Here is a 26,620-nt window from a genome sequence, read left to right as displayed (position 1 = left end):
AACATCGAAGTCCAAAAACATTGAATGTTATAATATCGACCCATTCAATCGAAACACCAGAAAACCGAACAGTCAGAATAGCAAATTTTTTCCCAGGGAAAAAATTTGCTGTTCCGACAAACATACACACAACCCAAGCACACCAAAATAAATAATCCACACACATACACTTCATGAAACCCTACACTAAACCGGACATACACCACTAGCTACCCACTTACCTTAACCCAACCCTAACTCTAAGGTCCCTAACTATCGCACACTCACCTTACCTGCTCCCTAACCTTAACTCACCTACCCCACCCTAACCCTCACGTCCACACAATCGCACATTTACTTGACCCGCGCCCTAACCCTAACTCGCCTAACCCATGCCCAATCGCACACTCACCTTCAACCTTAACCCGGTCCGTAACCTTCGCTCCACAGTTGAGGAAATAGCGAAGCTGCAAAAACGGCCCACTGAATACTTTCCCTAGGAAAGTATTCAGTGTTCTGCAGCTTTGCTATTTCAAGCGCTCGCTCTACTGGGTTCCATATTATAACATTCAAAGTTTTTGAACTTCGATGTTATAATATAGACTCATTACAGCCAGTGCATCTAAAATACAGTAAGATGATTAAGTACTGCAGAAAACATAAAAGGAGAGCAGTGGAGAAGAGAGAGAGAAGATTAAGGAAGAAAGGCCAAAAATGAGGGTAAGAATTAATACTAGACACTAAAGACAGTGCAGTCTAGAAGCAACCACAAAAATATACTTGTAAGGCCTTCTTAAAACGGTTGCTGACTTAATGATTTCTTAAGGAATAGTGATTTCTGCTACTCTAACACTTCATCAAATACCCTGGGGGAAATTAGGTAGAGAGGCCAAGGTTTCTGCCTCACAACTCCAGGGTCCAAAGCTCAATTCTTATTTCTAGTGACCGTCTGTATGTAGGTGACATGTTTCCTCCACAATGGGGTCAGTTTTCTCTTTTCTCTAGACAATCTAGTTTCAGATCACATCCTCAAAACACAATGACTGACTAGGTACTCTAAACTAACCATATGAATTGCATTTGCTCTTGCTCTGAAAACCTCTGCTGTGCATAAAAACATTACTAAGTAAATTAACAAATACCCAAATAAAACAACTCTGCATTAATTTCAGGCAGCATGACAAGGACTATCACGGAAAACAAGGGACATGAAAAAGAAACCAGTTTCTCACTCACAATGTCAATTCACCACCGTAACAGGAACAGGCAAGCAAAAACTGAGGGTAATGCTACTCAATGCTAGAAGTCTAAATCTCAAAATGCACTCACTCGAGGCACTCCTTAAAATGGAGAACATTGATATCTGTGCAGTGACTGAGACCTGGTTCAAGGCTCCAGACAGCACCCCTGCACTACCAGGCTATAATTCATACCTAACTTTTCGGCCATGTAACCTGGACACCAAAGGCGGAGATGTGTCCATATTCATTAAGGATATCCACACCTCCAGGCTAGTTGCTTAGCATAATGCATCCGAAGTTATCCAAGTGCAACTAACTCTGGGCAAAACTGCAATCCAAATTGTAGCTTGCTACAGATCCCCCACCATGCCCCAGGATTCCCACTCCTCTTTTCTTGATGTACTGGAAAATATTAGGGTTCAACCAAACACCCTAATAATGGGCGACTTCAACTACCCTACCATTAACTGGGAAAACTGCTCGTGTACCAACTCCTTAGCTCAACGCTTTCTGGAATTCATAAACTCCAATTCCCTGGATCAACTTATCCACACCCTCACCAGGGGCAACAATATCCTAGACCTAGTCATTACCAACATGAGTGACCGGTGTTCCACACCTGAAGTCAACTCCTCGTTTGTCCGATCTGACCATAAGCTAATCACCCTTGATATCCACATCCCGCCCTCACCCCCCCATTAAGGAAACCACGGTAAAAAATTTCTCCAAAGCCAACTTCATCCTTCTTAAGACAGAAGTTGTGAACTTTATGACACTCACGCAGATGGACAATACAGTTACAACTGCTGAATCTTACACAAATGCACTCTATAAGCACTTACACGAGTGCATGGATCGTGCTATCCCAAACAGAACCAAGACGCTATCCTTCAAAAAAAGGAAGCCAATCTGGTGGTCTCCTGCCATGAACAAACTGTACAATAGAAGGAAGAAACTGTTGCAAAAGAGAGTAAAATCCCATGAGTGGAGGAACTCCCTGGTCAGCCTCAATAAGAAGCTGAGATCCCTTACAAGATCCTCCAAAGCTAGCTATGAAAACAAAATCACCACTAATTCTAAAGACAACCACAAAGCATTCTATAGCTATGTCAAGAATCTTGATGGTAACACCCAGATCTGCTCTGAGTTACAGCACAATGGCACGAAAATTACAGAACCAACTGATATTGCCAACATTCTGGCAGATAGGTTCAGTGCTAACTTAACCCCCCCCCCCTCACCCCCTAAAGGGCCCATATCTATACAGGAAGAATGCAGAGTCCCTATCATCACAACTATGCAGGTAAAAGCTGCACTCTCTAAAACCAAAAACACAGCATCCATGGGACCGGACAACATCCCAGGCTGCGCTTTACACGAACTTCAGAACGAACTGGCTCCCCACTTAAGCACCATGTTCAATAATAACCTTGCATCAGGCTTTGTGCCCACTGAATGGCGCACAGCAACAGTTATCCCACTCCACAAAGGGGGGGGGGGGGTCACCACTGATCCCGAGAACTATCAACCTATTAGCCATGGAACGTATCAGCATGGAACTCATAAACAAAGACATTGGTAACCTCCAAACTCTGGATCCAACCCAATTCCGGTTTGTGAAAGGCATATCATGCCTCCTGAACCTGATAAGACTTCTTTGAGGCAGTCACCAAAGCCGTAGATGAGGGTAAGATAGTTCACACAGCCTATCTTGACCTCGCCAAGGCTTTCAACACTATCCCCCATTCTGGAATTATAGCTAAACTCACTAAACTAGGTATAAATCCCTACGTCACAAGATGGGCTGCCAACTGGCTCACTGACAGAACCCACACTGTAAAAGTTGCAGACTCCAAATCTGACCTCAAAGCAGTGACAAGTGGAGTACCACAAGGTTCCATCCTGGGACCTCTCCTGTTTGGTATCTACTTCTCTGAAGTACAGACTAACACAAAAGGCCCCTGGCCAACGTAGTTCGCAGATGACTGCAAACTAGGAGGCATAGTCAAGTCCCCAAATGATGTGGACATCCTACAGAAAGGCCTCGCTGAGACAGATGCCTGATGTCAGAGCCATGGCCTCAAGCTCGATGCCAAAAAGTGCAGTGTCATCCCCTTTGGTAAAAACTCTGCACCCATGAACTACCACACAGGCAGCAATCTACTTAACACCGAATGTGTGATAAGAGACCTCGGGACCCAGGTGGACAGTAGTCTCTCCTTTGATAGTCACATCACCACAGTAGTCAGGAAGTGCTTCTACGTGGCACACCTCATCATAAAAGGGTTCTCATCTAAGAAAAAAGAGGTAATTGTTCCCCTCTACTCGACACTCATTAGACCCATTATAGAGTACAACGCCCCCTTTGGAATGTACCTCAGAAGACATCTGCAGCAGCTGGAAAGTTCACAAAAGTACCTCACAAAGAGGATTACTAGCCTCAAACAAATGCCCTACACTGACCGCCTCAAAAAACTCCAGCTTTACTCCGTAGCATATCACCTACTCCAAGGTGATCTCTGTCTAACATATAAAGCTATGTCAAACCCAAAGCTGTTGGACATGCTACACCTAAAGAAATCCAAATCACTCTGAGCTACACACTCTGGGGACATAAACCTTGTCACCACAATAAACGGGACATGCTGGAGGGATAGATTACTGTCCCAGGGACTTCACATACTCTGGAACAGGCTACCCATCTATGTCAAGTAAAGTTCTTCACTAGCACTCTTCAAGAAAAATCTTGATGAGTGGATGGGAAATACACCCCAGGGATCACTTCTGTGTCTCTGTTCGACAGTGGTACAGGAAAATAACTTTCTTGGGTGGCATAAGCCAGGGAACCTTGTTGGCTAGGCTTACGTTGGCCCTTGGGCCAATAGCCTAGTACCTACCTATGAACCTATGAATTACAGTACTTCTTGTGCTACATCTAATAAATGATGGGATCAAAGATAGTACAGTTGTGTACACTTACCATAAATGTAGATGTTTGAGTGTATTCACTGTTGCAGTCATTACATTTGGGTTATCTGCCTGCAGGTAGCCCTCAGCCGGCCTGAATACCAGAGTCTTGGATTCCTGCATCGGATGCTGTCTCTTCTACCATGACGTCAGGTCATCAGGGGTATAAAACATGCAGCCGACGCCATTACATCAGTTTTTCTTGAACCAGATGTCAGGTGCCCCCCCAAAGGGAAGCAATTATATGTTAAGTTACACCTCCATCAAAAAGAAAATATACCAGAATGCTTAAAACAAGAAGCAAAGGTAGAGCCAGGAGAAGTCAGGGGGCTGGAGAGAGGGTAACTAGGACTGCAACAGTGAATGCACTCGAACATCTACATTCATGGTAAGTGTACACAACTGTACTATGTTCTTCGTGTTTCACTGTTGCAATCATTACATTTCAGTTGACTCCCAAAGCTAAGGAAGGGAGGAGGCAGTTAGCATTAGGACCAGCTATAAGGCCCTGCAAGATTGCAGTGGCAAAACCAGCTCTGGATTTAGAAAAAAATAGGCAAGTGGTAATGCTTGGTGAAGGTATGTACAGAGCTCCAGGTAGCAGCTTCTAGGATGTCCCTCATAGGGACCCCTCTGAGAAAGGCTGTAGAGGTAGATGCAGCCCCGGAGGAATGTATTCTTATCCCCTGTGGGGTAGGTTTTCCATGGTGCTTATAGCAGAAACAAATGCAATGGGCTATCCATTTAGAAATGGTTTGCTTTGAAATGGCCTTCCCCTCTGCCCCTGCAGCAAAGCCAACTAGCAGCTGTTCAGATTTTCTGAGAGGCTTAGTCCTGTCCAAATAAAATCTAAATTGTCTGTGCACGTCCAAAGAGTGCAGAATTCGTTCTCCTTTGTTTTGTGGATTCGAGGAAAAAGGTAGGCAAATGAATAGACTGATTTAGGGCCACACTAGACACCACCTTGGGCAAAAAGGAAGGATTAGTCCTGAGGGAAACCCTGTCTGCGTGGAAGATAATGAAGGACTCCACTGCCATGAGGGCCTGTAATTCAGACACTCTTCTAGCTGAAGTGATGGCTAGAAGGAAGGCTGTTTTCCAAGAAAGGAATTTCAACTCTGAAGTTGCAGCTGGTTCAAATGGAGGGAGAGTGAGCTTTTCCAATACAAAGTTAATGTCCCAGGCTGGAGTAGGAGCTCGCCTGGGGGGGTCTTAAATTTTTAGCCCCTCTGAGGAATGGCTTTAACAGGGGGCGAGAGAAGAGGGGTGGTTCAGTATTATAATGTGCTGAAATTGCAGAGGCATGAATTTTAATTGACGAGAAGGATAGGCCTTTGTGGAGCATTTATGTTAAGTACTGAAGAAAATAAGGTAAGCTGAGCACCGAAGTGCCCATACCCTGGGTCTGGCTCCAGGAACAGTATCTTTTCCACTTTTCAGTATAGGATTTTCTAGTACTAGGTCTCCTTGCTTCCAGAATGACATCTAACACCTGCTTACTGAGGGATGCTATTGGAGAGCTCAAGGAATTAGCCAGGCTGCAAGGTTCAGGGTTTGAAGCTGAGGGTGCAGAATCTGGCCCACCTGCTGGGACAGCATAGAAGGTGTCTGAGGTAGGTGCCATGGATCCAGCAGTATCATGCTGCGCAAGAGGGGGTACCACTGCTGGTGAGGCCAGTCCGGTGCAATAAGTATTGTCCTTGGGTTGTCCTGTTTGATCTTTAGCAGAACTTTCGAGAGGAGAGGCAGAGGAGGAAAGGCATAAACCGTGAGACTTTCCCAGGTAAAGGACAGGGCATATACTTTCCAAGCTTGACTATGTGGAATCCTTGTGCAGAATTTGTCAAACTGGCATTTCTGGGGGGAGGCAAACAGGTCTATCTCTAGAGTCCCCCATTTGTTCCTTAAGAGGTTGAATATTTTTGGTTCCAGTTTCCATTCGTGTGGGTCCATGAGATTTCTGCTTAGGTTGCCTGCCAGTGAATTTAGCTTGCCTGGCAGGAATTGAGCTTGTAAGTGCACTTGGTTGCTCAAGCTTGTGTTCCACAAAGCCATAGCTAATCTGTAGAGAGGGTACGAGTCAGATCCCCCCCCCCTGCTTGTTTATGTACCACATAACTGTGGTGTTGTCTGTCTTTACCGATAACTGTCCTGGAAGGATGTGATCTTTGAAGTATGTCAGGGAATCCTGTACAGTTAACATTTCTTTTTGATTGATATGCAGGTGCATCTGACTTGGGGTCCATTTGCCCTGAATGCACTGCCCTGCCAAGTGAGCCCCCATGCATAGTCTGATGCGTCTGTTGTTAGGGTTTGGGCGGCAGGGGGTAGATTGAAAGGAAGCCCCTTGTTGTGGTGGCAGGCCTCTGCCCACCAAAGGAACTCTGTCTTTATACAAGGAATGATAGGAATCATTGATTCTAGGTCATAAGAATGTGGACACCATAGGCTTTTAAGATACCATTGTAGTTTCCTCATATGCAGTCTTGCATATCGAATTAGTAGAATGCAAGAGGCCATGAACCCCGGGGCTTGTCAAATAAACTTGTTTCTCTGGCGTGAGGTAAGCCATTTGGGAAGTTGTGTTCAAGCTTGCTCCCAGGAATACAATCTGTTGACAGGGTACTAGATGAGATTTCTTTTCATTTATGGTGTGCCCCAGCGTTGTTAGAAGTTTCTTTACGAATGCCAGATGTTTTAATAGCATGTCCTGGCTTTCTGCCTGAATCAGACAATCGTCCAAGTATGGGTATATTTGAATATTTCTCTGCCTGAAAAATGCAATGGCTGGAGCTATACACTTTGTGAATACCCTGGGCACAGTAGATAAGCCAAAGGGAAGTGCAGAGAACTGACAGTGCATGGAGCCTGCCCTGAAGCGTAGGTATTTCCTGCAAGATTCCCTTATTGGAATGTGCAGGTAAGCTTCCTTTAAGTCTAAGGTTGCCAACCAGGCATCTTTGCCTAGCATAGGAAGCAGCTGTTTAAGTGTTAGAATTTTGAATTTTGGGTTTACCAAAAAGGTGTTTAGAATAGAGAGGTCCGGGATAGGACGCCAGGGGCTGTCTTTTCTGGGTACCAGGAAAAGTCTTGAGTAAAAACCTTGTCTCCTTTCTTCTGCTGGGACAGGCTGAATAGCCCTGATACTTAGAAGAGAGAGAACCTGCTGTTGAGCCTTTGCCCACTGATTTGGGGGTAGGTCTGGCCAACCGTTTGGGGTTGGTAGGGTGTGGAAGTGGAATCTATATCCTTGGAAAACTATATTTAAAACTCATTTGTCCTGGGTAATGAGTTCCCAGTTTTTTGCATGCAGGGCGAGCTTTCCTCCTAAGGGAGCAGGGCTTGGAAGGTTTAAGGTTAAGTCATTGCGACATTTTCCCGTAGGGGGGTGTCTTACTACTTCCTGCTTTGAAAGTGGGAGCCCCCTCCACTGCTTAGGCCTGTGTGCAGCCTGAGACTCTAACCTAGGTGGTCTGCTGTTCCTGGGTTTGGACTGAGAAGGCATGGAAGAGACTGGAAAAAAAACAATTCTTTGAAGGCCAATGCCTACTAAATCTGGGAGGCTGTACTTGCAAGAAATCTTTAACAGTTTGCATAGATTTAGCATTTTCCTCCATCTTTTTGAGGACTTCTTCAGCTTTGTTGCCAAACAGGCGGTCTTGGTTTAAGGAAGCATCCAGTAATTTAGCTTTAACATGATCTGGCAAGTTTTGCTCCTTAAGCCAAGCATGCCTTCTAAGTACAAACCCAGTGTCAGCAGCCCTGCAAGATGCTTCTAAAGAGTCAAAACCACATTGCAAAGTATGTTTACCAATTTGTTCAGCAGAATGCATTAAATCTTATAATTCTTTATGTTCAGCACAGTCAGGAATCAACATAATTTTCTGTTTAAGCAGTCCCATAATAAGCTGCTGATACTTTAACATATGAAAATGGCAATTTAAGGCCCTAATGGCCAAAGTAGCAGAAGTGTATACCTTCTTACCCCATCTGTCCAAGGCCCTAGAATCTCTATCAGAGGGGGTAGGATTTTTGGCAGTAGCAGCCTTAATGCCCTTTGGTCCTTGGGAAATGGTCTCTGGATCCACAGTAGGATTCTCAAAGAGGAACTTGTGAAAGTCAGGTACTCTGTAATACCTGTCAGGTTTTCTGGGAGCTGGAGGTAAAGTGTCTGGGGACAGTCTAGATTCCAAAAGGGCATCATCTATAATGTCCAGAACAGGAGGGATAGCTAAAGGCCTGTGTTGAGGGAGGAGTAAGAATTCCCTAAGCCTCTTTTTGGAGTCAGAGTAATCCTGGCTTTCCCAGCGGAAATGCTCCTTAAGAGTGTGCAAGGTTTCACCAAAAGAGAAATCTTCTGGAGGGGAAGGAGAGGGAATGAAATCCTCTGCATCAGAATCCTCATAGGTAGATAAGGGCAAATCCTGGTAATCAGAAGAAACAGAGATTTCAGAATCCTGATCAGAAGAATCAGAAGGAAAATCAGTTCTAGGTCTCTTAGAGGGGAAGGCTGGCTTCCCCTAATTAAAGTAATAAGGTCTTCAGCCATTCTAAGCATTTGTATTTTAGGCATATGGGCCTGACCATGCAGTTTGGACGTCTGTTTTCTAGGCATGGGTTGAATTCTAGGCCTGGATGAAGAAGATGGCGTTGGTTTAAAATGCAAATCTGTAGGCCTGAATACACCCTCAGAAGCCGGTGCCTGCACAGCGGCTCCAGACCCATCCAAGGTATAGACACCTGCAGGTTCCATAGTCGAAGAAGCATCTCGCAGCATACCGGACTCCAAATGGGTCTCAGTAGAGGCCTGCGAATCTGAAGTAGCGGGTATCAGGGGCTGCAAAAGCGCCTCAATGAGTACCGGCGAATTGGCGACTAGCTTAACGGAAGCATCGTCAGCAGTTTTGGACCTATGCCATCTGTCTCTGTCTTGATCCTTACGTTTTTTTCGGAAAATTGGTAGTTGGATGACTTACCGAAGCCATATCTGGATAGTTAAACCGAGTGGCAAAATAATTTGCTGTGGAAATAGACCGACGAATAGTTCCGGAGTTGAATAAGTCACAAAACCGACAGTGAGGGACGCCGTGGTCTGGGCCTAAGCAAGGGATGCAGTACGAATGAAAATCTTTATGAGGTATCTGCTTTCCACAGGTAAGACAATTGTTAACTTTTACTGACATCGGTTACAAGCAAGAAAAAGGATCTCCAACGGGGTACTTAGCTTTTTTCATAGACTTCGGTTCTGAAACTAGAAAAATGAAAATTTCAGGAGTTGGCCGACCAGCACTTGCGAACTGCTTCTGCTTCGGGCACCGCACGGCAAGAAAGACTGATGTAATGGCGTCGGCTGCATGTTTTATACCCCTGACGACCTGATGTCATGGAAGAAGGGACAGCATCCGACGCAGGAATACAAGACTCTGGTATTCAGGCCGGCTGAGGGCTACCTGCAGGCAGATAACCCAAATGTAATGACTGCAACAGTGAAACATGAAGAACATTTGAATTTCTCTACAGGTGTCAAAAACATCTGGGCAATACTTAGATGCAGCCTATGTCAGTTACTTCTGAAATGCAAGCATAGACAACACAGTTCTTGAAGTTCTTAAAGCCTACTTTAAGGGAAGTGTGGCGTCCTTCATTTCAAAAGACTATGTAACATCTGGTGAAAGAGGTAAAGGTGTTAACTAAAGTTATAGGGGGTTCATCAAAGACGACTAAATTGATTTCTGCTAACAGCTACTTCATTGATAATGCTGTGCCAACATTAGCAGTAAGCAAACAGCAGAAAACAATGCAGCACAGGTTAACAACAGCTCAAAAATCTTAACACATCCACTCACCACCTGATAATGACAAAACAATCACAGACAGTGTCACCACAGTGACAGAAAAGGATCCAAACAACAGATACTCAGCAACACACATTCAGAAATCCTCAGAATTAAATCTACAGTGCAACCTAAACCTGCAACGAAAAAAAAGTACATGAAACAAGATGAAGACATACAGCATCCAAGCCGTAAAATTCAGTCCAGTATCTCTGAACCATGTGCAATACAAAACCCAAGTAGGCAACTATGCTTGTGACATCATACTATGTCTGTCATAGGTCTGATGAATGCCCTGGTTAGGACACTGCATGTGTAATCCTTCTACCCACTTAAACACAACGTATGCTTACATAACCACAACATAAAGGTTCACACACACACACACACCTATATATATTTTTACATTCAGGCTGCTCTATCGTAGTGATGAGTAACAAAAGTACACTAAATGCACAAAACAGTGTAGAAGAACATTACAAGCATACATTAGCAATGCTAGTTTATGTGGATGTCCGATTACAATGATCCACCTAGAAAATTAATAGTACAAAATGAAAAAGCTAGGGAAGTTCTTCAAAATCAGCCACTATCACAATAAACAATGTGGAAGAGGAGAGCAAAGGCTCATTAGGGACATTCCTGAAAAATTTACAAGTACAGGATATTTATACTTTAAGAAGACAGGACACATGACACTGACAGAAACTGGCCTGCTCTTCTACATTTGATGAGATTAGCATTTGCACAACACAACTGATCAGTGATGATCACTGCAAGTCACTCACATCTTATGAGGTGATATAATCTCTAGACAGTAGAGTTGTGAAAGGTTACTACCACAACTGTAGATCTTTAAAAATAAGTCATTATAAGAGTAAATTTTAATATTGGGGTTTATCCTTGGTAGCCGTGGTGGTAAAGAGGTAGCGTTGTCGCCTCACAGCAAGAGGTTCTCCCGTTCGATTCTCAGCTGGAACACATTCTGTGTGGAGTCTGCATGTCCTCCCCACGGTTGAGTGGCGTTTGAAAGACATGCGTGAATGGGCATGCTTTCGTTGAAAGTTGGGTGTCAGGCTGGCACCTTGGCACCATAAAAATCAACTGTCAATCTTTAGCGGACCGGCATTCCGCTGTGGCGACCCCTAACCGGGAAAAGCCGAAATAAGAACTACATCCTTTATCTCCATCCTGCAACCTGGAGGGAGTTTTCCTAACAGTGGCTATGATCCCTACCAAGCAGCAGTACAAGTCTTGTACCTTCAAAGGTACAGACCAAAGGAGCAAGACAGTGCCTTCCATAACATGTGCTTTTCTTCACTCTGTTTGGAACTATGAGCAGGTATCCCTGAACTACATGCATTAAACATACCAAAATACAAAGCAACTTATCCACATAAGGGCATACATCAGATAATATGAATTTTAAAACTCATACATTACAGCAACACAACATATAATATGTCAACCCACACGTACGTCATACCTCTCAATTGTCCTGACATTTGCCTCATATTTATGGTCTGTACATAATAACATTTGGCAGACTCCCAAGAAGTACTTTTTTCCATAGGAGGTGGACAGTTAACAAAATAGTTGTATCATACTAGTAGTACCTCATACTCTGTTTTAAGCAAACTACTACAAACTACAACTACCGGAAAAAATGTCCACCACATATCTCTAGCCTCCTATCCTGTGCAGGTCACCTCTATATGAAGAATAAACAGTGCATGATCCATTACTGCAGGATGCATGACATGAAAGAACTACATCAAAGAATATTCTGCTGATCCACACAAAGCTAGTAACAATAAGACAATGATACAGTGTGAGTGATCACTGAGAGGTCTATCATGGAATGTTAAGTTATACACTGCCTCTTCTGATATATGCCATAAATTCACCCTATCAATCACCACTAACAGTGTGAAACATATGAAATAATGAAAAACAAAGATGAATGTTCAGTCCACATAATGAAAGTCTAATAAGCTTATTTTAAAAAATCTTCAGAAATCAGTATTCAAAAATTAAAGATCAAGTATTGTATATAAAAACATTTCCTATTTATTAAACAAGACATGAATGTAGTGGATTTTGCCAAATCTAAAAGATCTAATTATAAGCTTTACTATTCTGCAAATTATGCTTCAGAAATATTCAATGTTTTTTAAAATGAAAAATATTTAACTTGAAAACAGCAAAAGTTACAGCAATGTGAGCAATGAAGAATTTTACAGAAACTGGGTTTATGGTTATATCTTGATCAATATTCATAATATACTGCAAGTTAATACTGGGCTATTTTAATAGTTATCTTACACCAAAATCAACAAAACAGTATAACATACTGCAGACACCTATTATCTATCAAAAAGAGGTCTCAAACTGATTCCTAACACATGGCTGGGGCACATGAACAACTAAATGGTTAGGAGAAGACACCCTATGGTACCATGCCAGACTTGAAAAAGGCTACTGTCAGAATATGCTAAGAAGAAGATATTTTTTTTATTCCAGATGGTCTAGTTCAGTATAAAGTGTTACCTTTATGTTACATGGAGCCTCTGACTCACTTCAAAGATGGGATAGAATTTTAAAACCTCATACCCAATGTGTTGCTGATTATTTGGATGACGTGATAATCTACAGTAACAGCTGGGAGTCCCATATACCCAATGTACAAGGCAGTTCTAGATCCATACAGCAGATGTGCCAGCTAGCTCTTCCAACTGTGCAAATGGCACGGAGAAAGTAGTTTACTCTGGGTTTTCTTGCAGCTTAACAACAGTGTGACAAATGCAACCATCAAATTCGAAAATGGATATAGAAACTGTACGCAGTAAAACTAAGAAGTGAAACCTAAGCCTAACTAAACTGCATTCTTTTGATAAAAAGAGCTGCTAGATGTTATACAGAAAAAAACAGTTGAGTTCATACCCTGGGATCATCCCTACTCCACACTTGGAGGGGGTGCAGTGCAACTTTTTTTATCTTGTGGTTACAGCTATTAGTTAAGCCTGAAAGGAAAAATGCCTGGTAAAACCTTTCAGATTACTGTCACAGTTATTCCTTTTGATACCGCTATGCTTCATACTGGCATGTGCATACATTTTCTGCTATGGTATGATGGGCTGAAAGGTAAAAGAAAAAATAATGTTCCCACCGCGTAAAGCAAACATTACCTTAGAAAAATAAAAAAAAAAACTATACATTGACTAACTGTAGAAACAAAACAGTTCCAAAAAAGGCAAAAAGTCTATTATTTTCTCAAATAAATACAAAAACATGGCAACCTTACTCAGGTTTTCTCTTGTCATCAATCTACAGGAAGTACTTTTGGAAAATCAACAAGCAGATGAAAAGTTCATTAGAATGGGTGTTCGTTTAGAAGTGCTTAGGATGATGCTGTACATGTCGTTTCCTGTGACAGTCTTTTGGATCTCCAATGGGAGATAGTAGGTTTACCCCGGGTATCATTTCTGTGTCACTGTTAGACAGAGGCACAGTATACTAACCTCGAAAAAGGGCATAGCAAAATTCATTTAAAATGGGTGGCGAAAGCCAAACACACTCTGGCTAGGCTTATAAATGCCCTAGGGCAGATAGCCTAGTATGAACCTATGAATCAAGCAGAATATTTCGAGGAGTATGTCATTAAACAAAAGAGGGAGATCTTTCCTCCAGAAGAGAAAATGCAAAGGTAAGAGCTTGAAGATTTTAAGGAGAGAATGAGGTTAAGAAGAGAGCAACAATTGCTGAAGCAGCTGGATACCCTAAAGGAAGATTAATGTGTTCTTGTGAACATTTCCAGACCCTTGTACTTAAATACACTTTTCTGGTTCCTTAAATACCATATATGCTGTTTTCATACCTTGACAGTCTGGATATACAAGCAACTGAAAGTGCTGGTCTAGCATTTGAGACTCCAGTCATTTGATGAATTTTGGAGAGTTTTAATTTATCGAAGGTATTATTTCACCAGCTGTTACAATATAAAGCTGTTTTTGAAGCTGTTTAAAATTATTTATATTCTTTATATCTGATTAAAGAATAAGCCGCGGTTGTGCAGCGGTAGCGTTGGTGCCTCACAGTAAGAGGTTCTCTTGTCCGATCCTCGGCAGGAGCGCCTTCTGTGTGGAGTCTTCTGCATGTCCTCCCCACGGTCGAGCGACGTTCGAAAGACATGCGTAGAATGGGCATGCCTTCGTTGAAGGTTGGGTGTCGAACTGGCACCTCGGCACCCGTAAAAAATCTACTGTCAATCATTAGCGGACCGGAGTTCCGCTGTGGCAACCCCTAACCGGGAAAACCTGAAAGAAGAACAAACAACATATCTGAATAAAGAATGTTCCATTCATTGAGATGTTCATCAGAAAAATAAAAATGTACACAGTTGAGAATATTTTTTTTTTTTTAATATTTCTTTACATGGCCCAGTGTCAGGCCCCAGTGGCCTAATGGATAAGGCATTGGCCTCCTAAGTCAGGGATTGTGGGTCCAAGTCCCATCTTGGGTGATATAATCTTGAGTATGGGGTTCTGGGTTTAAGACCTGTGAAGGCTGTTTATTATAAGTTGATGGGAAATAGGAAATACACCCTGGGGATCACTTCTGTGGCTCTGCTTGACAGGGGCACACGAAAATAACTTTCTTGGGTGGTGTAAGCCAGGGAAACTTGTTGGCTAGGCTTATGTAGGCCCTTGGGCCAATAGCCTAGTGCCTACCTATGCCCATGCCAACCCTAATACGGCAGTTTAAATATCATATGGAAGAGCCTACATTTTTAATAGCAATGAAGAAAGTGGAGCACAACAACATATACATATTTACCTGTTTTGCAAGCCAGAAGAGGCCAGAGATCTCTTAGTTTGTATTTTTTTTTTATGCCACTTGTTATTTCCATTTTCGGACTCAACTACTAGAGTTTGTCACCACAGATTTCAGACACCTGGTACTACATTTTGCTAACAAGAATGACTGCACAGGCTGTTACACTGCAACCAGCTGTAAAGTTGGTTGATATGTCGAACCTAAGCTCTGGACGTGAAGGTGTGTAATGGGGTGCTGTGACAAAACAGTCTTCACCTCCACAATGATGTCCTCTTTAGGACCACACCCACAATATTAACAAGCTGACATCTCTTTAGTCTTTCATTCTCCACAGAAGCTACACTGGGTGTGCCTCATACCTTCCTGAGACAGTCTCCTTATTCGTCTCCCACTGTACATTGGCTTCTACAGCAACTGGACTGCTAAACTAACCTGGGTCACAGTCAGGGCTTCTTAATTTGCATTTAATTCAGTCCTGTTAGACAAAACAAATTTATTTTCTTTTGCAATACTATAATGACTCAGGAAAACCAGGTTCAAAATTACCATTACTGGGTACAAACACATGCTCTGCAAAAGCACGCACATGCACACAAGTGCTTCAATAATACTTTGGGCAAATAAGTGTAAACCATACCAGGATTGTGAATACGATCTAGAAGCTTCACAGACCGTGCACTAACAACACCACCCACGTGAAGAAGGAATCCAGGAGGGAAAGACATCAATGTGAAAAATGGAAACTCCTAAAGAAGAAAAATGAACGAATACATAAAGTGTACAAAATAAGACCAACAATCAAACAACTATTTTAAAACATTATGTAATTGAAACAATGCAGAATTAATACTCAAAAAGCAATTCATCCATTTTCCTTATACAGATAAAGCAAAATTCTACATTGCACGCACTGGTGGAGACTAGAGTGGGGATGCTGTTTCTAACACAAAATTTTGTGTAACAAATTATCTACTAGGCTACTTTTAAAGCCAGCAGTTCAACAGTTTAATGTCAACGCATCCAAAACATATTAATTACGCTTGTTTCCTTAATCACATAAAACCAAAGTTTCCTTCTCTTGTGCTTCATTGAGTTGGACGAGTAAAACTTAAAGAAAAAAAACTATGGTCAAGTGGAACACCATTAAAACTTTAAATCTCATATCTCATGTTAATGGAAAATCATGTGATATGGACTAACAAGCAGGTGCTGTATGGGGCATGTTCACGAAGAAAGGATGGTGATGGGGAAAAAAGATCTTCCCAAAAACCTGTCTTAGGGGGACGTGTTTAAAGCTTACTGACAAAATGGTACACCCTTAGTCTGCACACACTGGTGCAGCATGGTGCTGCTCTCTCTGGACTTGTGCAATTCAGCTCTTAACTAGAACATCATGCACAGCAAACAGGTTCATCAAGTTACCACTGTGAACAGACTGTCTGGGTGATAAGTGCTGATAAGAATGAATGTCATCAAAGTAAGTTTGTTACCCAATAAGAAATAAGCCCGTTCTGAAAACTGACAATTCTGGGCAAGTGAATAAAACAACTTCAACTTCGACTTTTGAATAAGACAAATGGAGTGTTTTATACACTGACTGGCTCTTTAATGGTCTGGTGCAGGTACTCTGGAATATAGGCTTTGAGATCAGTCAAAGGGACTGCATATATTACGTGGTGTTGTAAAGGTGCTCAAGATGCAATTCACTACTTCTGAAATGCCCATGAGTCAAGCCCATCAGTTCAAGCCATAAGATGCAGTGCAAGAATGTAATATATTTTAAGGTTGGAGGATTACACAAAGACATCAAAAATCCATTGCAGAATCACAGGAAGAATGGCCATAAGCTGCATGAAATTGTAATATTTGCTTCATTAAATAATCTGCGAAGTACAGAGGCTGAACACCACACAATTCACTAAGGTAATTGTCTTTGCAGGTCTTCAAGAAAAGGTCAATGGACCATAACAACATAATAGCAAATAGGTACAAACACAGCCATCCTGACAAGAATAATTCATCATTCTCTACAAACACCAGAGTGGTCTTAATGAACCAAGGATATCAAAGTCAGAATGAGACCAGCAGAATTACAGATCTCCTTCCCGCTATGCACCTGCAACCTTAAGCTAATACAAAGGATGAGATCAGAAGGCATAAAGAAGGCCTGAAGGCCAAGGGCACACACCAAGGCAGGTGGTCCAAAATACAGGCAAATTGTGCATTCCTGGACAATTGCCTTCATCCTTCCCCCTTTAGGGCACATAAACAGGCTCTACAATCATCATGATCCTTCTCCCTCCTCCACCGGCTCTCCAGCATCTGGGTCACTAAATGAAACAAGTCATATGGGTCATAGTCAAAGCTTACACAGATGGCAATAGATGAAGTATTACAAATTTCTGTAACCTTACATCATTCTCATTTGAAGGATGCTGCTGTGGAATCTGGAGTCATGAAGCAACCACTGCACATGCACTCTGTAAAACTGAAAAAGGGCCTTCATCTCAGGTCAGATGCACTCTTTTTGAACTCTACCACACAACTGGAATTTATAAACAGGTTCCCCATAGCATGATTTCTTTACATCAACCATGTTAGACCTGAGATGTACAGCTGGAAAATGGATGGACAAATCATATTATTCTGAGTTCTGAACATTTTTATGTGCCTTTTTCCCCCCATACCTACTGACCATCAAGGCTTCCCCCAGTCAGACTCTGCCCATTCATTTTCCCATAATAAAGAACTATCCCAGTGTAGTACACTAGTCAGATATCTGGTACAGTCTTCATAGAGGTAGCCATGAGGGTTGCCTCTGCCTTTTCTAGCATTCCACACTGAGTGGCCTAACGCTACCTCCCTTCCCCACACAGTGTCAGTGGGACTATTTATGTTACCATAGGGTCCTACAATGACTTCCCCTAGAAGTGCACACTTTCAAACACTTAATAATGAAGGCTACCGCCAGGCAGTAGCTTGGTGAGGCAAAAATCATTCCTCAGGACGAGCACCACAATAATGACCCCTCCCCTATAAGTGCCTTTGGCTGTATGTACCCTGTCCCCCCCCCCCCTCGATGGGTATGCCTATCCACCCCTGCACCATCAAGTGCCTGAGCTGCTAATCAAATTCAGGTTGCCTGGGCTGTAGCCATGGTTTTATCTCTCTATGCCACCACAGCTGGACCACTTGACATTTTTGCCTTATTACATATAGTCTTGGGCTTCTAAAATTCAGAACAGTCCTGAAAATCATCAATTCTTTGACCTAAGTGGAAAAAATACCACGCACAGTTCTGATGCTGCTGGCTTCTTCAAACATGATGGATTATTCTATCTTGTAAAAAAACTGGGACCTGGCACTTTGAGGGAGGTGTCGTCATTTAAGAACAAGAGGGAAAAACCTGCATAACTCATGATGATTACATATTTGTTCAAGCACCTTAGTACTACAGAAATAAGTCAGGTGTTTGGAGAGAAGTTCCTTTCTAATCAATTATGTAGAATCTAGAAAACTGCAGTATTGGAAAATCAGCAGTGCTGTAGAGCTCTACCTGGAGAGAAGACGTTCAGCTACGTACAAGTAACAAGGATCCTTAGAATAGCCTTGTCAGACAGCAGGCTACAAGAAAGCAAACTGCTACCTCTCACCCTAACTTGATAGTTTTTTTTGGGTGGGGGGTAAAGCCTTTTCTGTTTCTGCTATATCACTTGAAAGGACTTTTGAGTGGATGGAAGATCTTTCTGGATAGTCATTGATCTCCAGAATGAAAGGTCTTCTGCAAAGACAGTAAACTTAAAAAAAAAAAAGCCAGGCCCCTATGTCCTGTTCATCAAATTAAACATGATATAAATGAAGCAGGACATGCATTAGTTCAAGTTACTGGCAGTATGAGGCTACGGAATTCCAGTGTGCTACTGGAAACAATGGAGAGCAAATAAAATGGATACCTTACAAACTATTATGAAAACTGGCTGCTAGAGTCACAGTGAAGATGCCTGGAAAGCAAAACCTGCTAAGTAGTCCTCCAACCTGACAAAATGAGACCTAGTTCTTTGTTTCTACTGTAAAAGCATTCCAAAAGAAGATCTTTTCAGTAAAAAAATAATACACGCTCTTACCATTATAGATGTCCTACAAGAGGACTCACCATGGTGGGTCCTGAGTTAATCTATCCTATCAGAGAATCAGCATTTAACAAAATTTCTGGAAAACAATCACTCATGAGTACATATGAGCACCTGTATCAATACACACAGCACAACATCATGCAATGAATACATAAGCATGTTTCACCCTAAGCTGGACACTTCACTTTCTAGCCACTAGTAAGCATCTTCTTACAAATCAAAAAATAGCAATGAAAACTTGACACCTACACTGATAATGCATAATCTACACATATACACCTTCTGAAATTATAGGGAATTCCAACAGCTGAGAATGAAGACGATGCTTTCCCAAATGGGGATCAAAGAAGGGTATGCTAGGATCCTTCAATGACTGCCCTCTCAAAGGTCAACTGATACAATGGAAAAAGTATCCTTTATATCTAACAGCAAAGGACACTTTTGGAGAACCCTTGTCTGGGATGAATCTCAAATAGTGACTGCCAAGATGGAAGGAGCTAGAGTACTGTACTGCAGCAGAGTTCAGAATATCCTGAAGTACCACCTTACAGCAGAAGGCTAGATTGTCAGAATAACAGTCAAGACAGTAATGCTTGGTCAAGGTGCACAATGAATACCCACTGGCCACATAGAGGCACTGTGCACAGCAGAAAGCCACTCCTCAAGTGGAGTAGGTTCTGACTGTACCTTTCATCAGTGTGTGGTTTGATGCCTGAAAGCAAAAAATAATACACTTGACAGTCCACTTGAAATATCCTCTTTGTCAACTGCCAGCCTTCCCTCCACTGAGCAGTGGAAATTATCAGCTAATCTATCTTTCTGAAAATGCGTGCCACTTTCAGGTAACATCAGAGTTGACAGTGGATATCCAGTGTGTAAAGGGTTCCTTTTCCCGCTTCTGCCCTGCAAAGAAAATGTGAAGAATGAACAGAGTAGTTACGTCTGATCATGGTGCAGCTCTCCATCTACTGATCAAGCCTTGCTCTCCTAAAGCAAGCATTGATATGGAGATGACAGCAAAGTCTTGAGTTACCATTGTGCAGAGCTGCTGTTAATGCATGCTGTGTTACAAATGCACCTATAACTCTGTTGTAGAAATAAAAGTTTATGCAGTTCAGCAAATGTCTACCACTAATTATGGCACTATGTCATAAGTACAGATTTGCTTTGGAACATGATCACTCAGAAAATCCCTTGACCCTTACAGCTAACCAAAACACTTCAACAACAGGAATTCCAAGATGGCGGCAGTACAGTAAGCAGCTAAAATCAGACACCTGGGCAGAGAACAACCGGAAACATCAAAAGCCGGGAAACTACTGTAAACTGTTAACAGTAATGGGTAGCTGACATGCCTATGACACCAAGAAGGTTAACAGACAAGGGAAAGGGAAAAAGTGAAACAAAAGGAAAATCAACTGTGAAAACCCAGAAGGAGACTGAAAGGACTGTGGGGGAGTAGAGGTGGAAAAAGCAGATGGTAATGGTAGCTGAATGAGAAATCTCTTCAGTCATTCTACAGTGAAAGACTTACCAAATGCATGCTGAGATTTTTAAGTTAAACGATTTGTTGTTGGAATATGAAGAGACAAATATAAAGAGACAAGTAGCAGAAGTCTGCAGGAAAAACATGTTTTAATGATGCACTCAAAGGAATGTACAGTTGTGTATGTTGCACTCATCAGTAGATATTTGAAGTCATCAGCACTGAAGTAGCCTAAAGCTGTATGGGTTACATTCTGCCAGGATACAATGGCCAGCCATTCTCCAGATGTCTCTGACTCCCCACCACAAACGCAGCAAGGCTGTTGTGGCACAAGCTCCAAAGGAAGAAAATAGCAATCTGGCTGTGAAAAACACTCAGGACCTTCTTGTCGCCCTGAAAAGTAAGGTACCTTACTGTCTTGAGGGAAAAATCAACAGAAAAGTTAGGAACACATAAGTTCTTCAAAATACATAACAATACTAGAATGGGGAGGGCAGGCGGCTACTGCAGTGGTGATCACTTCAAATATCTACTGATGAGTGCAACATACTTAATGACTTCATGTTATGTTTACTGCAACTTGCATAACTGTACTATCTTCATCAGTATCACTGCTGCAGTAGTCTAAAGCTATATGGCTAGATTGCCACAGCTTATCCCACCTGGGAGGAGGAAGTATTAGGATCCAGTACTCCTGGAGTATGGTCCTAGCAGAGATTGTTCTGGACCTGGAGATGGAATCCAGTTTGTAATTCTTTGTAAAAGGATGTACAAACGACCAAGTAGCTGCCTCCAGTATGCTTCTGGAGAACACCTCTTTCCAGTATCCAACAAAGAATATAAGGCTCTAAAGTGCTTCCATTCTGCTGAAGAGAGATTTACTAAGGTGGGAATAACAAAAAGCAATAGCAAGGCATAGTCATCTGGAACAGGTTGCCCTTTCTTTGTCCCATCATAGGAGATAAACAGATGTTCAGCTTTCCTAAAAATCTTAGTTCTGTCATGTTCAGCTTTCCTTTTAGGTTCAATCTCAACAGAAAAACACTAAAGATCCCTCCCAACAAAGGAGGAAATAATTCAAACTGCCTGACTCAGTCATTCCATGATTGAGAAACTTGGAGTAACAGAAGGGGCAGGTGGGGGGGGGGGTTTGAACGATATGGAAAGAGACAACACAGATATAATCATTATGGTAAGTACATAACTTTCATTTCTGATGTTGTCTTTTCAACCTGTGGGACAGAGACCCCAGCCAAGTAAAATCCTAAGGAGATCTTACAGAAGGACATTGCACAATACAGTGGAACCATAAGAAGCTCTGCATCTCAAATGAATATCCAATTTGTAGTGGGACACAAATGTGTGAGGGCCCACCCAAGTAGCTGCAGCACAATCATCACCCAAAGCAGCTGTGGAGAAGAAAGCTGTAGAAGTAGCCATAGCTGTAGTAGAATGACTTGTCAGTTGATAATGCAAGGGCTTTCCTTTCAAATTATACCCAAAGGAAATAAAATCAGATAGTTACTTGGTGAGAGTAACCTGAGACACTGGCGTGCCCAACTGGGCCTTGGAGAAGGAAACAAATAACTGTTTAGACTTTCTGAAAGATTTGGCTTTGTCCAAGTAAAATATAAATTTTCTATGCACATCAAGACAATGCAGTAAATATTCCTCCTTGTTTAAAAATTCAGGAGACAACATCGATAAGCAAACTGACTGATTCAAATTGTTCTCTGTAGCTACCTTAGGACGAAAGAAAGTATCCGTGTAGAGGAACACCATGTAGTTATGAAAAAAACAAACAAGGAGGTATTGAAGAAAGGGCTTGCAGTTCTGACACCCTCTTGGCAGAAACAACAGTCACTAAGAATAAAGACTTCCAATACAATGACTTTTGGCTGCACCTCCATTTGAACCTTCTCCTATAGCTGGCATGAAGTGTGAACGGTAAATCCCATGGAGGGACCAAGTCCCACACCACAGGATGCAACAAAAAAAGTACCTTTGAGGGAAAGCCTTCAAAATTCTGAAAGCAGCCAAAGGCTGTATTGTGCAATGTCTTTCTGTAAGATCTCCTTAGGATTTTACTTGGCTGGAGTCTCTGTCCCACAGGTTGAAAAGACAACATCAGAAATGAAAGTTATGTACTTTCTCTGTCTCTATCAATGTGAAAGTTGGAAATAGCTGCCAAATGCACCACAAAAGTAAAATAACTGGGTCTTGAGTTAAACAAATCTGCTAGAAAGTCCATGAACTCAACAGAGGCTGAAAAGGGATCCAAACCCTTAGAGGTAGTCCAACAAGTGAAAAAATTCCACTTATTAGCATTTACCCTATGCACAAACAGTTTTTGAGAAGAGGACAAAATACAGGAGGTCAAAATAGGTGAGGCTACCTCCACCGAGAGGTCAGTCACTAGCAGAGTCCACCCAGAGCTCCGTACAGGGACTGCTCCTTTTTGGCATCTATTTCTCTGAAATGGAAGCAAATGCTGAAGGTTTATGACTGACTACATTTGCAGATGACTGCAAGCTGGGAGTTATCACCAACTCCCCTGCACACACTAACATTGTTCAAGAAGGTCTGTCTCTGGTTAACAAATAGTGCCAAAGTCATGGTCTTAAACTCAATGTTAAGAAATGCGTAATTGTGCTTTTTGGGAAGTCGACCATCTCGGCTAATTACCATGCTGATAATATGCCTCTTAAGAGTCAACCCAGTGGTCAGCGATCTGGGCAAGCATATAGACAGTAGCCTTACCTTCGACCACCACATGTCCACAGTGGTGAAGAAATCCTTTTATGTTGCACAACCTATAAAGTAAGGGCATGGCATCTAGGTCCAAAGAGATCATTATTTCACTGTACTCCACCCTTATCAGACCAATCACAGAGTACAGTGCTCCCTTTGGTAGGTACCTGACCAGGCATATGCAGCAACTAGAGTGACCTCAGAGGTTCCTTACAAAAATAATACAAGGCATAACAAACCTGCCTTATGCAAAGCACTTCAAAGCCCCTTTCCTCTACTCAGTCTCCTATAATTTGTCAAGGGGTGATCAATGCCTGGCTTGCAAGGCATCCACAAACGCCACACTTATGAATCTCCTACACATTCATAAGTAAAAGAATACCAGAAATACCAGGTCTAAGGACCTAAACTTTGTCCCTGTGACGTCAGACAAAACATGATGGAGAGACAAATATGTGTTCCAGAGAATGCCCCTCCTGTGTAACAGGCCTCCCATCCTTATGAAGCTGAGTTCATCTATTACCCAGTTTAAGCACAACCTAGACCAGTGGATGGGGAATAGGACATTTACACCAGGCCTTGCACCAGTGTCCCTTATGGACAAATGTAGCTTATTACTGCCTGGCTCTCATGTCCTATAAAGATACAGGACTTCAGTATTCTTTTGGAAAATTTGGCTAAGCTTAGAAAGCCCCCCGGGTCGTTAGCCTAGTAACAGTCTACAAATCCATGCACTACTCTATCAGAAGGCTTGGGATCTCAGGCCATTAAGGGAATTGGAGAAACCACATGGTTAACCTGAATGTCTGAGGTTTCGGCAGGTCCACACCCTCCAGGTGAGAAATTAGACTCTGGATGAGATCCAGGATCCAAGGAGGGTACTTCAGAAGAGGCCAAAGAAAGGGGAACTACACATCATGGGGCCAAAAGGGGGTAATGAGGATTACAGTCACTCTGCAATGGGCTGCCTTCTGAAGAAACTTTTATCATCAGCAGGCTGGGGGGGTAAATGTACAGAAGGCCCAGTGCCCAAGCATAAAGAACTCTGCCCCTGGGTCACTATCCCTGAGGAGGAACTAAGGCATAACAGCTGCTGCACTTGGTGCTGGATGGGAATACTAACAGATCACAACGCGGATTGCCCTAGTGCCAAAAAAATCTGAGTGGCAACTCAAAGATTCAGGGACCACTCATACAGAAAGAGAATGTTCTTGCTCAAACTGTCCTCCAGTATGTTGAATCTTCCTAGGATGTGCACTACAACTAGAAACCATAAAGATGAAATCATCCAGTGCCATACTCTCATAGCCTCCACACAAAGAGGATAGGAATGGGTTCTACCTTGTTTATTCAGACACCAAACAACTGACATGTCTTCAGTCTGAACAGAAATCACACCCCTGGGAAGAATGTCCTGAAAGGCCTGCATCACAAGCAGGACCACCCTCATCTCCAAGATGCTTATATGAAGATTGGCCTTGGCAGTGGATAAGGTCCCATGGATAGTCCTTCCTTTGAAATGCCCCCACCACCGGAGAAGAGAGGTGTCCATTGTGACCGTGCTCAAAAGAGGTGGGAGAACAGTCTACCAGTGGAAACCAATGGAGATCTTATTTTGATAGACCTTTGTCCGCACAATGGGGAACTCCATCTGATGTGTCAAGTAAGACCATTGCACCATCAGTGTCCACTGCAGAACTCTCATGTGGTACCTCGCTAGGAGAACCAAGCAGATGGTGGCTGCCATGTGTCCTGATAATAAGATAAGCTGGGGTTTTGGGTAAAACAACAAGGAAAAGGCTAGACCCCACAGGGCTGATACTCTGGAAGCTTGGAGTCTTGCAATCTGAGAAATGGTGCCCAAGTGGCAGCCTACGAACTCTATCATTTGCACAGAGGAAAAACTGAACATCTGATAGCCAACTGTGATTCTCAAGGAGCTGTACAACTGGAGTAGGTGTCCCTGGCTCTAACTAAAGATGCTCCTGTGGAGACAGGAGCCAATCATTCAGGTAAGAAAGCACCTGGAACCCCTGCAGCCTGAGTCAGGTTGCCACAATTGCCATACAATTGGTGAACACCCAAGGCATGGTGGTGAGGCAAAAGGGCAGCCCACAGAATCGGTAATGCCTGGCTCCCAGTCAGACATGCAGAAACCTCCTGGAATGCCTCACTATCTTTATATGATGGTAGGTGTCGACTGAAGACATCCAGTCATCCCTTCCTCAAGAGAGACAGAGTGGACTGCAAGGTGACTGTCTGGAACTTGGATTGTTTTATAAAAAGATTTGACATGTTCAAATTAAAAATTGGCCTGAAGTCCTTGTTCTTAGGAACCAAAAAGAACCTTGAATAGACTCTGGATCTACCCTAATCTGATAGGACCTCCTGATTTTCTAATAGCTTCTGAATTTCAATGGCTGGATCCCTTCTCTGACAAGGTGGTATGTCTGGGAGATGTTTGGGATTTAAATTTGGAGTTTCTAAAAATAGAATTGTACAGCCTCTGGATACAACACCTATGTGTCTGAGGTAATGGCCTCCAAACCTTCCTGGTGTAGAGACGAATGACCCTCCCGACTGCCTCCAGAGCTGGACAGTCAGGCAAACCTGACTGAGTTTGCTTCCCACTGAAAGCCCCATTAAAGACCTGATTCTGAGGACCACCCCTGCCACAAGCATGGTGCCCACTGTTGTTACCCCACCACCCCATCACAGATGGAACCCTCAGAAGGAGCTTCCTGAAAAGACTGCTGGGCTTTTCTAAAAAAGAGGTTTCCCCCCTTCTGCTTCCAAGAGAAGGTCTGTTAAGAGTAGATGCTGAAATCTTCCAAACTGTTGGATCTGACCCTAAGGGAGGAAAACCAACCGGCTACAATGATCTCAGAATCATCGGGCTTTCATTCAAGGAGATTAGTTCTAACTGCAGTCTCTGATTCAAGTCACATCTAATAAACCTCAAGTTGAATGCAGACAGAAAAGACAACAAAGGATACACATTCCAAAATAAGAACTTCAAATCAGCTTCACGAGTAGGTTAAAAGTGTAAGTTTCTCGATTACAGGATTAAGATCCCAAGCAGAAGTCACTTGTCTTAGGTGGATGGATACATAAAACCTCTTACAAAAACTGCTTCACTTGAGGGAGGATAGAAAGGTGGATTACATGGGGAGACAAGCAGAGGTAGATAAGAGTTAATCTTGATAGAAGAGTAGGAAAGGTCAAGGGATAACAACTCACAAATACTGCAGAACTAGAGGCAAACAGATCTACTTGAGGTGTTCCCCACTGTTGGATCATTTCCTGGAAGATCCCTAGGTGCAACTTTGATTAGTGTGTGTGTGTGGGGGGGGGGGGGTCTGTCGTGGTCATGTTAATCTTGTCTGTTCTAAC

At 42.6% G+C, this 26,620-nt stretch overlaps 1 protein-coding gene and 1 pseudogene across 25 annotated transcripts in view; one reads left to right on the top strand and one right to left on the bottom strand.

Annotated features, from left to right (window-relative positions):
- Positions 1-26,620, bottom strand: part of C2CD5 (C2 calcium dependent domain containing 5) — a 1,731,257-nt gene that overhangs the window by 801,843 nt on the left and 902,794 nt on the right. For all 25 annotated transcript variants that reach the window (XM_044087723.1, XM_044087713.1, XM_044087716.1 and 22 more), the window contains one exon: positions 15,495-15,603. In XM_044087723.1, coding sequence (XP_043943658.1) covers positions 15,495-15,603 — 109 coding nt within the window. The remainder of the gene's footprint in view (positions 1-15,494; positions 15,604-26,620) is intronic.
- Positions 13,400-14,069, top strand: LOC122815317 (annotated as a pseudogene).

This window comes from Protopterus annectens, chromosome 11.part0, assembly GCF_019279795.1.
Source record: "Protopterus annectens isolate FY-2018-M chromosome 11.part0, PAN1.0, whole genome shotgun sequence".
NCBI lineage: Eukaryota > Metazoa > Chordata > Ceratodontiformes > Protopteridae > Protopterus > Protopterus annectens.
The sequence above is the reverse complement of the archived record's forward strand: the minus strand, read 5'-3'. Positions and strand labels throughout refer to the sequence as shown.